The sequence below is a fragment of the Trachypithecus francoisi genome, unplaced genomic scaffold, assembly GCF_009764315.1.
Source record: "Trachypithecus francoisi isolate TF-2019V2 unplaced genomic scaffold, Tfra_2.0 Lachesis_group8, whole genome shotgun sequence".
NCBI classification, from domain to species: domain Eukaryota; kingdom Metazoa; phylum Chordata; class Mammalia; order Primates; family Cercopithecidae; genus Trachypithecus; species Trachypithecus francoisi.
In genome coordinates, this window is record NW_022681473.1 from 102190932 (window position 1) to 102204118 (window position 13187).

A 13187-nucleotide genomic window follows, 5' to 3' on the forward strand; every position below is an offset into this window, starting at 1 on the left:
CTGGAAGTTGTTTCACAACAATTTGACTATTCTTAACACTACTGAACTCTACATTTAAAAACGGATCAAGTATTTAAAAATCAAATATTTGTGATATCCTTAGATTTTATGTAATGTGTTTTTTACTAAAATAATAATTTCAAGTAATAAATTATCCAATTATCAGGCTGGGTACGGTGGCTCACGCCTGTAATCCCAGCACTTTGGGAGGCCGAGGCAGGCAGATCACTTGAGGTCAGGAGTTTGAGACCAGCCTGGTCAACATGGTGAAACCCCATCTCTACTAAAAATACAAAAATTAGATGGGTGTCGTGGTGTGCGCCTGTAATCCCAGCTACTTGGGAGGCTGAGGCAGGAGAATAGTTTATACCTGGGAGGCAAAGGTTGCAGTGAGCCGAGATCACGCCACTGCATTCCAGCCTGGGCGACAGAGTGAGCCTCCTTCTCAAAAATAAATAAATAAATAATCCAATTATCACTACAACTATTCCAATTATCATAATTATGATAGAATATTACCATTCTACTTCCATTACCATCTAGGTTTATACGTAGATGGTAAATTATAGCTAATTTTACCTAGATGGTACCTAGATTGTTACCATTTAGGTAACAATCATTAATGGCTGCTGAAAATGCTAAGTGAGAAACTTCATAATAGATGAATTAAGCTGACAATACCTAAATACAGTTATGATTTTAACAACACAAAGAGGGCAACCAGAAATTATATGCTTCTTCATGTAACAAAATAGAAGATATATACACACCACCACCTATGACACAGTTGTGCCAGATAAGCATCTGCATTTATAGGAAAGACATGAGACAGAAAAATCCATTGAAAGATACCACAGTAATACAATTGCCAAACTCCATGCGTGAAAATTGACATAACAAAGGACTTGATCTCTTCGGATATTAAGCTGCAAGAAAAGGGGGGCGGATTTTATAAATAAAGAGTCTTAAAAAACACTTCAAACACTTAATGTTCTAATTTATTTGGATCATTGTTCTTACAAAAACTGCAAACACTGTTAATGAGATAACCAGGGAAATTTCTACATGGGGTATTTGATGATATTAAGGGATTATTTTTAGTGTGATAATGTTGCAGTTTTGAAAAATAAACAGTTCTCTTTTAGAAATGTTACCCAAAAAGCTAAATATAGAATTATCATATGACCTAGCAACTCTGTTTCTAGGTATATATACAAAAGAGCTGAAAACGGATACTCAGTGAAATAGACACTGGCTTTATCATGACAGGGATATTCACTCACTGAAAATGCCCATTACCCAGGTCATGCTGGTTAAGGACACCCTTCAGTGTGGACCCCTCATACAACATGACCATAGCAAAACTAACAAACAGTTCTGGAAGCCTCAATAGATTTGCTATCTTAACTTCCTCTCATGGGTCTTACAGATGCTAATAAAAAACAACAGGTTCATTAACAGGAAAATGGAGAAAGGCAGATGGGAAAGTCAAAGGACAAAGGTGGAAATGTTTAAAGGATTATTAAGGAAGTGAGCAAAGAAAATGCTGATGGGATGAAACTAAGGGGAAAAAGAAAGTTTGAGATAACACAGAATTGATACTGCAGATCAGTGGGGAATTACAGTCTTTCAATTAAACATACTGATTAAACATTTTAATACAGCACTACCAAAGGTGGCTGGACCAAAGGGAACTCTGCTGATTAACCAACATTAAAGGGCTTCAAACAAGTTTTTTGTATTTAACCCAGTTTGGAGAAATTTTATAAGCTGAAAGGCAGAGACCACAAAGAGAAAGATGACCAACAGTTGTGTGGGGCAATGTTGAGGCAGGTTAATCAAGACAAAGACGGACAAACAGCCAAGAGTACTTTGGCTGAATCCCTGGCTGGGGACCCAAAGCCTTATGTATACCGGTGGTGAAGGGGTCAGGGTGTGGAGTAGAAACCTTTCTGGGCCTTCGTGACACAGAAGCACAATGCACTGTGATTCCAAAGCCTGTTGATAAAGTCCTAAAGGAGGCTATACTTAGGAAAGTAAGGGTTGATGGAATTAGGACAAAATTTTATAGGCGAGTTGGTATATCTGAACCTGCTTCAATGTGAAGTGGTTCCATCTTTTCTACTTGATTGTATTATGGGGATGGATACTGTATCAGCCTGGAGAATGTTCCCTCTACCTACTCCTGTAAAACAGAAGGCATGCAAACTTGTCCTTCAAGCAACAATAATTAGACATGCTAAATGGGAACCAGAAAGATTCACTGAGCCTACACAATAGAGAATTGAAGCTGAAGTGCTGGTAGGGACAAACTGATTGTGGAGCGTTTACCAGGGCTTATGGCAAAAGCCTGTGAGTCCTCCCAGAGACGACCACTGAGACTTTGGACTAGAGAAGTACCACTTGAGGAGCATTTATTACCTTGCTATGAGACATTAATTGAAGCTACCCTTATAACTGAGGACACAAAATCATCTTGAAACCTGAAATACTCATGCTGTCTTGTTGGGGGATGTCAGAGAAACACTTCAATGAGGATGGCAGTGCCCAAGAGAGCTCCATGATAAAATGGAAACGGTTTATACAGGATTTTGCTACCTGGAAAATGCAAGGAGGTCTTTGCATTCCCCAGGTAGCAGAGCCCCTAAGACTGACTCTGGAATTGTGTGAGGAGCTGCTGGATCCTACCCACACAAACCCACACAGTTTCCCAACAAACACCTCTCAATAGACCAACAAAGAGCTGCTTGGTTTGCAAATGATAGTTCCAAGGTGAATGGTTAACATCGTATTTGGAAGGAAGGTCGCCACTGGGATCAAAGAAGGTAAAAACAAATCAGCAGTGTGTGTTGATTGCATGCTGTTTTTCTAGCAGTGATGGAAGGATTGAACAGTGATAAAAGCCCCCGTGTTAGGCTTTTTACTCACTCACAAGCAGGGGACAGTGGCCACATGATCAGGCAGGAGAGCAATGGAAACCTGGCCTATTAAAGGGATGCCCATATGGGGCAAGGCCCTATGGAAATTTGAAGGCTGCATTAAAGTAGGCCATGTCGATGCCAATCAGAAGAAATCCCTTAAGATGAGTTGATATGGGGGTACTGCAGCAGTGCAGAGATGGGCTGAGTCTGGACATGTTCCTTTTCCACCCTCTCAAGAACAAAATGCCAATAAGAACTTGATACTGCCGGCCGGGCGCGGTGGCTCAAGCCTGTAATCCCAGCACTTTGGGAGGCCGAGACGGGCGGATCACGAGATCAGGAGATCGAGACCATCCTGGCTAACACGGTGAAACCCCGTCTCTACTAAAAAATACAAAAATCTAGCCGGGTGAGGTGGCGGGCGCCTGTAGTCCCAGCTACTTGGGAGGCTGAGGCAGGAGAATGGCGTGAACCCGGGATGCGGAGCTTGCAGTGAGCTGAGATCCGGCCACTGCACTCCAGCCTGGGCAGCAGAGCGAGACTCCGTCTCAAAAAAAAAAAAAAAAAAGAACTTGATACTGCCGACAGCTATGGGGAGATTCCATGGTGGCAAGGCCCTGAACACTGCTGGCCAGTGAGACTAATGCTGGTAACCCTAGGGGACTACAAATGGGTCCTGACAGGTTATAGACACTGATTCCAAACTGGGCTTTACTATCCCAACAGACCATGCAAATGCTTTCAGTGCTAAGAACCTGTAACAGAACCACTTAAAAATTTCCACCTTCCTGGGGTGAGCCCTTTGACTCTCCCCTCTGCCTTTCCCCATTCTTTTGTTAATTAACCTAATGTTTTTATTAGCATCCGTAAGACCCATGAGGGGAAGCTGAGGTAGCATTTCACATGAGTAGGAAGGATGACAATTTCCCAATCTAAGAAAACAAATTTGAGAGTAATGGTTACTCTCAAGCCCTGTTAAACAGAGTATAAATAGGTAAAAAATTATTTTGGAAAAGACTGTCGTTACCTATAAAGTTGAAGATAAGCGTATCTTAATACCTACCAACTACATCACTAGATATATACACCAAAAAAAATCTTGCATACAAGGACAAGAAGCATGAATCCGAATAGCTCACAGCAGGCTTGAATAGCAAAAGCTTGAAAACAACCCCAAAGTCAATCAACAAATACATACAATGTGGTGTATTCAGACCATGGAATATTACACACCAGTGAAAATGAATGAACTACAGTTGTAACCCTCAACATGGGTAAGTCTCAAAAAGAACAATGTTGACCGAAAAAAGTTGCAGTGTGTACCAAGAGAATATGAGAATACATGAGAATATTCACAGCAGCATCATTCAGAATAGTTCAAAGCTGTTAACAGCCCAAATGTCCATTAACACCGCCTCGCCTTTCTCCCAGAAGGTTCCAGAAGGTTCTCCTTGGTCTCTCCTCCCAGAAGCCTCCTTGGCTTCCAGAGTCCCCGTTCTCCTGGCTTTTCCTGGGCACTCTTCACCACCCCAGACCTCTGAACACTGGCAGCAACCAGTGCTTAAGCTGGAGAACCTTTTGTTTCTCCTATACCCACGCCCTTGGAGAGCTCCTCAGTCGCACAGCTTTACAGAGCATTTACAGGTTATGATTCCAAGTCCACCTACCTCCAGCCTGGACCTCTCCTCTGAACTGTGCACCTGGGTCTCCACCGTCTTGCTGACACTTCTGCCGTGAATGACTAACAGGCATTTCAAATTTAGTATTCCCAAAACTGATCTCTTCATCTACCATCCCAAATCTGCTCCACCTACAGTGATTCCCATCTTGGTTAAGTGCAACTCCTTTCAGTTGCTTACAAAAAACAATTTTAAGTCACCTTTAACTCCTCCCTCTTTCACAACCCTACCTCCTCAGTAAGTAAATCCTACTGCCTTTACCTTAAAAATACTACATGCCGGAATGCCAGCACTGCTTACCCTCCACCACAGCAGCCTGGCCTGGCCTTCCTGATCTGACCCATGCTTGTCACTGCCCCCTCCCCCACATTCCGTTCTCAACACCACAGTCAGAGTGTAAAATGGAAATCAGTTTATATCATTCCTTTACTCCAAACTCTTCAAAGGCTACCCACCTAACTCACAGCAAAAGCCAGTACTTAGGAAGATTCTGAATGATCCACCTCCATCTCTTTCCATGGCCCCATCCCTTTCAGCCCTCCTTACTCACTGAGCCTTACCCCTGGTCTCCTTGCAGTTTCCTGAGCAAACCAAGGTACACTCCCATCTTAGGGCTTCAAATGACTTACTCCCTCACCTTCCCTGCACGTTCTTAATTAAAAATCCATCCCGTCACGAGGTCAGGAGATCGAGACCATCCTGGCTAACATGGTGAAACCCCGTCTCTACTAAAAAAAATACAAAAAACTAGCCGGGCAAGGTGGCGGGCGCCTGTAGTCCCAGCTACTCGGGAGGCTTAGGCAGGAGAATGGCGTAAACCCGGGAGGCGGAGCTTGCAGTGAGCTGAGATCTGGCCACTGCGCTCCAGCCTGGGCCGCGACAGAGCGAGACTCCGTCTCAAAAAAAAAAAAAAAAAATCCATCCCGGCTGGGCGCAGTGGCTCACACCTATAATCCTAGCACTTTGCGAGGCTGAGGTGGGCGGATCACCTGAGGTCAGGAGTTCAAGACCAGCCTGGCCAACATGGTGAGACTCCGTCTCTATTAAAAATACAAACAATCAGCCAGGCGTAGTGGCGGGTGCCTGTAATCTCAGCTACTCAGGAGGTTGAGGCAGGAGAATTGCTTGAACCCAGGAGGTGGAGGTTCGCGCGATTGCACTACAGCCTGGGCGACAAAGTGAGACTCCAACTTTAAAAAAAAAAAAAAAAAAACACGGTCCATCCATTGGAAATCCAGTCCCCAGCACTCTTTTTTTTTTTTTTTTTTTTTCATTTCTTTCATTCTGTCCTTTTTCTCCATGGTATTTATCATATTCTAGTATATTATATAATTTATTTACTTGTTGAGCTTCTCCCACTAAAAAATAAACTACATGCAGGCAGGGATTCAAGAGTGTTTGGCACATAGTTGGTCCTCATTTAAATAAATGCTAAACAATGAGTAAATGAACAAATGAAACTTTTTCTTTTTTTTTGAGACCGAGTCTTGCTCTGTCGCCCAGACTGGAGTGCAGTGGCGGGATCTCAGCTCACTGCAAGCTCTGCCTCCCGGGTTCATGCCATTCTCCTGCCTCAGCCTCCCGAGTAGCTGGGACTACCGGTGCCCACCACCACCCCCGGCTAATTTTCTGTATTTTTACTAGAGACGGGGTTTCACCGTGTTAGCCAGGATGGTCTCGATCTCCTGACCTCGTGATCTGCCCGCCTCGGCCTCCCAAAGTGCTGGGATTACAGGCGTGAGCCTCCGCGCCCGGCTGAAACTTTTTAAGTGCCTAGAATTGTGCCTGCCACATAGCAACAGCTCAGTAATAAGCTGTTATTACTATTATTTTCAAAAGGCTGATGTGATTGACAGGGAACTCACATAGACTTGGTTTCTTATTTTCTGCTAGTTCAGCAAAGGACCAAGACAGGATATATGGTACCTACTTGCTAATACTTCCTTGTTGGCAGCACTCCCTTCTACTTCAGATGGTTCTGTAGCAACAGTGTCTTGACTGGGCTCCTTAACTCTCTCATCAGTGAGAAGGCTGACTGCCTGAGTAATGTCACCATTACTGGCCTATGGGAGAAAAAGACAATAGAAATTTCAAAAGTAATCATCATAGAATTTAAAACCAGTTTTGAGTATTAACTTTATTACCCTGGTGACACACTGAGTACTTTCAGGCATAATTCTAGGGTAGAATTATAAGACTATAATGGACAGGTCTAATGTGCTTGAAGCGTCGATCAAACGCCTCGTTACAGGAGTTTCCATGCTCTGATTTCCCACAACACTCCAACAAAAGTGAAGTCTCGATGGAGATTTGTTCCCATTGTTTCAGATACTACTACTCATGATTTCTCGGAATAGTCTAAAGCACGATGTGTCAAAAAAGGGGGTTGGCAATTAACACAGACATTCTAAATGAAGTCAGCCCTACAACAAAAATGCCAAGCAGGCCAGGCGCAGTGGCTCACGCCTGTAATCCCAACACATCGGGAGGCCAAAGCAGGCAGATCACTTGAGCCTAGGAATTGGAGACCAGCCTGAGCAACTTGGCAAAGCCCCGTCCCTACTAAAAATACAAAAACTAGCCAGGCGTGAGTCCCAGCTACTGAGGTGGGAGGATTGCTTGAGCCCAGGAGGCAGAGGCTGCAGTGAGCCGAGATCATACCACTGCACTGCAGGCTGGACAACCGAGTGAGATTCTGTCTCCTGTCTCAAAAAAAAAAAAAAGCCAAGCAGTTATCTATTTTCTAGTGGTGATCCTTCTTGTTTTTAACGTTTTATGAGGAAACATTTCTAACATATATACCAGGAAAGGGAATAAGAGAACCTCCATGTACCTATCACTTATCTTCAACAATTACCTAGTCACTTAGTCATAACCTTTCTTATTTTCTCTAAACCTCCTGTACTGTTTTAGATATTCTGAAGCAAATCCTAACCATCTGATCACTGGTCAACATTTCAGAATGTATCTTTTAAAAATATAACCCATGGCTGGGCACGGTGGCTCACACCTGTAATCCCAACACTCTGGGAGGCCAGGTCGGGCGGATCACTTGAGGTCAGGGGTTCAAGACCAGTCTGGCCAATATGGTGAAACTCTGTCTCTACTAAAAATACAAAAATTAGCCAGGTATGGTGGCACATGCCTGTAATCCCAGCTACTCGCGAGGCTGACTGAGGTGGGAGAATCACTTGAACACGGGAGGGAGAGGCTGCAGTGAGCCAAGATTGTGCTACTGCACTCCAACCTGGGCATCAGAGTGAGACTCCATCTCAAAAAAAAAAAAAAAAAAAAACCAGCTATTGTCACACCTTAAGAGTAACAACAGGTTTTTTCAGTATCAGATAACCAGTTCAAACTTCCCTGACTCAAATATCATTTAGTTTGTTGGTTTGGATAAGGAACCATAAGGCTTATACAGTGCAACTGCTTGATGTTTCTTAAATCTCTTTTACGCTGCAGGGTTACCCAAACCACAAATCTCCCTCAGCCCCTTATAATTTACATGTTGAAGATACTGGGTCAGTCATTTGACCTGTAGAGGTTCTGTCCCCATATGCGCTTTAATTTGGGCACAGAAATAGCTTGAACTGACATAACTATCATATAGACAGCTGCTTGAAAGCCTCCGGACTAGCAGAGATCTAGAAACCAACCTTCAGAGCTTCATGGAGAAAGGAAGGGTCCTGAATGCCTGTGATTTCTCTCAGTTGATTTAACAGCATTTGGCAGCTCTATATTTGCAAAACAAAACAAAACAAAAACCACAAATATGTCAGTCAGAAAGTAAACCTGGGTACATTTAAAGAATAACTTAAAGCATCTTGGATAAACAGGCCTGAGGCTTGCCCAGACTGGAATGCAGTGGCATGAGCTCACTGCAACCTCTGCCTCCTGGGTTCAAGCTATTCTCCTACCTCAGCCTCTCGAGTAGCTGGGATTATAGGCGCATGCCACCACGCCCAGTTAATTTTTAGTAGTGACAGGGTTTCACCTTGTTGGTCAGGCTGGTCTTGATCTCCCGACCTCGTGACCCACCCGCCTAGGCCTCCCAAAGTCCACTGGGACTACAGGTGTGGGCCAACACAAACAGCCCTTCATTTTTTTTACTCTAAACAACCAACAAGCTCCAAGTAACAATGTATTGGCTGTCAGAAATATTCTGAAATGCCAAATCTATTTCTCTTTTAAAAGTTCAATCATGGAAATTACCTTTGGTACTTATGAAAGAAATAGATGATAGTAAAATTACAAATATATAAAACATTTAAATGTAATGTTCTACCCTTAATGGACACTTAAAAGTTTCCGAGGTTTTTCTTTTGGTAGGCAGTACATTAAGTAGGTCATATAAGAAGTCCGGAGAATTTGCATGGATATAAAGATGTGCTATTTTAAGCTTTCCTGCACATGCCATTAGTGTGTATCACTTTTCACTGACAATAAGTTTCCAATCATGTAATTAACCAATGATAACACCAACATATTTAAAACTCTGTGTTTGATTACTTAAAAAGAAGTACAGCTAAAGCTAGAATTTTCTCGATTAAATTATATAATTTCAAAGGGTATAAAGTATGAAATGTTTCCTCTTCATTAACCTAAATCATGGAAAAACCTAAATTGTTAACTTCCAGCTAAGACAAAATCAGTTTACAACCCCTTCAGCCTTAATATCCTCACTCTATCATTTTATCCTGCTTTACACAAAGACAAAATATAAAACACCGATTTGCAAGTACAGCTCAATCTAAACAACTGGCTGGCCCAACTTGAGACACAATGATCTTTTAAGACGAATGCTGAAAACAAAGTAGTTCGAAATTAATTCAGCAACAAGAAATCTAATTTATACCATTCCTAAGATTACGCTTAAATTAAGTTAGTAATATGTCTCAGAGAGATAGTCTACATTTACTCCCAGCTATAATAGAAACAGTATCTTATGTTCTTCAACAGCTGTGGGCCCAATGCAACACTACAGTATTACACAACTAGAAATAACTAACTGAAACACCCCTCTAAAGTCCTGAAGAGGTCAGGCTTGGTGGCTCATGCCTGTAATCCCAGGACTTTGGGAGGCCAGGGTGGGTGGATCACCTGAGGTTGGGAGTTCGAGACCAGCCTGACCAACATGGCCCCGTCTCTACTAAAAATACACATCAGTTGGGCATGGTGGCAACATGCCTGTAATCCCAGCTACTCAGGAAGCTGAGGCAGGAGAATTGCTTGAACCCGGGAGGTGGAGGTTGCGGTGAGCCAAGATCGTGCCATTGCACTCCAGCCTGGGCAACAAGAGCACAACTCAGTCTCAATAAATAAATAAATAAACAAACAAACAAAGTCCTTGAAGAAGCATCAACAGTCGTTCTGCTGTAGTCAGATTATAGTCATAGGCTACAAATGGAACCCTACCCTGCTGAGACCAGCAGACTTTCACGCTGTCAGTCTCGTCAAATCCAGTCACTGCCTGTGCACTGGGAGAGTGATTATCATACGAAAAGGTATCCAGATTCAGCCTAAGCAAAAACTAAAATCGCAAGCATGTAATTTTTAGAAAAATTAAATACTAGTTTTTTTGAAACTAATTCTAATTCCATTTGATTTTACTGTATAAAAGTGGTACGAATCCATGTATCTCACAAAAATCGCACATAATTTTCTTTTTTTTTTTGAGAGGGAGTCTCGCTCTGTCGCCCAGGCTGGAGTGCAGTGGCACGATCTCAGCTCACTGCAAGCTCCGCCTCCCGGGTTCACACCATTCTCCTGCCTCAGCCTCCTGAGTAGCTGGGACTCCTACCTCGCCCGGCTAGTTTTTTGCATTTTTTAGTAGAGACGGGGTTTCACCATGTTAGCCAGGATGGTCTCGGTCTCCTGGCCTCGTGATCCGCCCGTCTCGGCCTCCCAAAGTGCTGGGATTACAGGCTTGAGCCACCGCGCCCGGCCCGCACATAATTTTCTAAAAGATCAACATCAATGTACCCAAAAGAGGGTGGAATAATTGAGAGGGGGAATAAGTAGTACATTAATACCAAACTAGCGTCAAGAAGGTAACAATGGGATAATCGCATCTTCATTCGGAATTGTTCTGTATAAAAACTAACATTTATGATTCAGAGAAAATAATCCCAGTAAAAAGTAATAGCTGGGCCGGGCGCAGTGGCTCAAGCCTGTAATCCCAGCACTTTGGGAGGCCGAGACGGGCGGATCACGAGGTCAGGAGATCGAGACCATCCTGGCTAACACGGTGAAACCCCGTCTCTACTAAAAACTACAAAAAACTAGCCGGGCGAGGTGGCGGCGCCTGTAGTCCCAGCTACCCGGGAGGCTGAGGCAGGAGAATGGCGTGAACCCGGGAGGCGGAGCTTGCAGTGAGCTGAGATGCGGCCACAGCACTCCAGCCTGGGTGACAGAGCGAGACTCCGTCTCAAAAAAAAAAAAAAAAGTAATAGCTAACATATACTGCTTACTTTTAGCCAGGTACTGCTATAAACACTTGGCATGTATAAACTAATTTAACTCACTGAACCCTCATAACAGACCTGGGACATAGGTATTATGCCCATCCTACAAAATGCTGAGGCACAGAGAGGTTAACAACTTTACACAAAGTTACTGCTGATAAGGGATGCACTATGCCATGCTGTATTTGAGAAGACAAAAAGATAGGCAAGAATACCTATCTAGTGCAAAAAAATGCAAACATCTTATTCTTATATTTTATTTTATTTATTTATTTATTTATTTATTTTTGAGACAGAGTCTCACTGTGTTGCCCAGGCTGGAGTGCAACGGTGCAATCTCGGCTCACTGCAACCTCCGCCTCCTGAGTTCGAGCAATTCTCCTGCCTCAGCTTCCTGAGTAGCTGGGACTACAGGCGCTGGCCACCACACCCAGCTAATTTTTTGTATATTTAGTACAAACGGGGTTTCACCATGCTGGCCAGGCTGGTCTCAAACTCCCAACCTCAGGCGATCCACCTCAGGCAATCAGCCTCCCAAAGTGCTGGGATTACAGGCATGAACATGGCGCCTGGCCAGTTTTTACTTTTAATTAATTTATTTACTTCTCACTCTGTTGCCCAGGCTGAAGTCCAGTGGTGCGATCTGTGGCTCACTTCAACCTCCGCCTCCTCCTGCCTCAGCCTCCCAAAGTGCTAGGATTATAGGTGTTAGCTACCACACCCAGCCTATTTTTATATTTTGACCTTGATCTTTGCACCCTAACAAGTTTATTTTAAAATTTTGCTTGTCCTTATATAATCACAAGTTTCATTACTTAGTAGTGCAATCTGTTCTAAACCAGCTATCATCAGAAGCAGAGATGTAAATACTACATTTGACTAAATCTAAGGTGCCATCAGTTACAAATGAAGAAAGGAAAACTGTTGCCACTTAAAACTATGACACAATGTCTTAATGGCAGTCCTGGGAGACATATACCACACTAGCTTCTTAAATCTCTGAACTTTTTCATTTATGTTGAGAAATATAGCAATTTCCCCTGCTTCCAGGTGCACTGCCTGGCATGTGATAGGCAATTCTTTCACATGTTTCTCGGCAACAAAACTTAACACAGCATAATACATCTATAGTATCTTCCCTTCTGGGTTGCATAAAGCACTGGACTATAGCTCTGCAAGAAAATCTGAAACTGCAAACATTCCTCCAAAGGTAAATATTTTGCTTCATATAAAATCAAATTTATACCCTGCCATTCTGCTTCCATGCCTTGCTTCATATACAGGTTTTTTGGTTTTTTTGTTTTGTTTTCATTTCAATGTTGAATCACAGTGTAAATTTTTAAGTGACACATGCAATGGCAAGTGAACCATGTATTACTAACAGTACATATAACTTGACTGTCAACTGTTGTTATAACAATAGTAACAGCTATGACCAAGTTCATACAAGTACAGACAACGACAACATCACATCTGCTACTTGGATGATAGTAAAAATGTTAAGAACATCTTGATGTCAGAGATCTCAGAATGCCAAATAAACGTGAATCAATGAAATACAGTATTCAAATACTAATTTACTAATTATTTACATTTGGCCTTGGATTAAAGTCAGTTATACTGTAATATTGCCATTTATCTTTCTCCATTTTGTAATAGGTAGCAGTGGACATTAATGTATCTGGGATAACACAATCAGGAAAGGAAAATAAATTCTTGAGTTTCCTTTTTTTTTGAGACAGGGTGTCGCCCTGTGGCCCAGGCTGGAGTACAGTGGCATGGTACGATCTTAGCTCACTGCAGCCTCGGCATCGCGGGCTCAGGTGACTCTCCCACCTCAGCCTCCCAAGTAGTTGGGACTACAGGTGCCCACCACCACGCCCAGCTAGTTTTCCTATTTTAAGTAGAGATGGGATTTCTCCATGTTGACCAGGCTGGTCTCGAACTTCTGGCCTCAAGTGATCCACCTGTCTCAGCCTCCCAAAGTAATGGGGTTACAGGTGTGAGCCACTGCACCTGGCCCAGTGACCTTTTTCTAAAGGCTACTGGGTAGAGATGACAACTATGTAAAATTATTTTGTATAGCTCCAAGAACAATGTTCTACATGGAAATTCAAATCCAA

The 13187-nt window shown here is 42.9% G+C and overlaps 1 protein-coding gene across 27 annotated transcripts in view; it reads right to left on the reverse strand.

Moving 5' to 3' along the window:
- The window catches only part of USP28 (ubiquitin specific peptidase 28), an 81287-nt gene that overhangs the window by 51119 nt on the left and 16981 nt on the right, over window positions 1-13187 (reverse strand). For 17 of the 27 annotated variants that reach the window (XR_004435649.1, XM_033204256.1, XM_033204255.1 and 14 more), the window contains 2 exons: window positions 8257-8334; window positions 6531-6663 (listed from right to left, as the gene is read on the reverse strand). The exons of 6 other annotated variants lie outside the window; for them this stretch is intronic. Coding sequence is in view for 18 of the 21 variants with exons in the window: in XM_033204241.1 (XP_033060132.1) it covers window positions 6531-6663; window positions 8257-8334 (211 nt within the window). In the remaining 3 variants the exon portion in view is untranslated. The remainder of the gene's footprint in view (window positions 1-6530; window positions 6664-8256; window positions 8335-13187) is intronic. 4 more of the 27 variants (XM_033204249.1, XM_033204245.1, XM_033204238.1 and 1 more) reach the window with 1 other exon arrangement.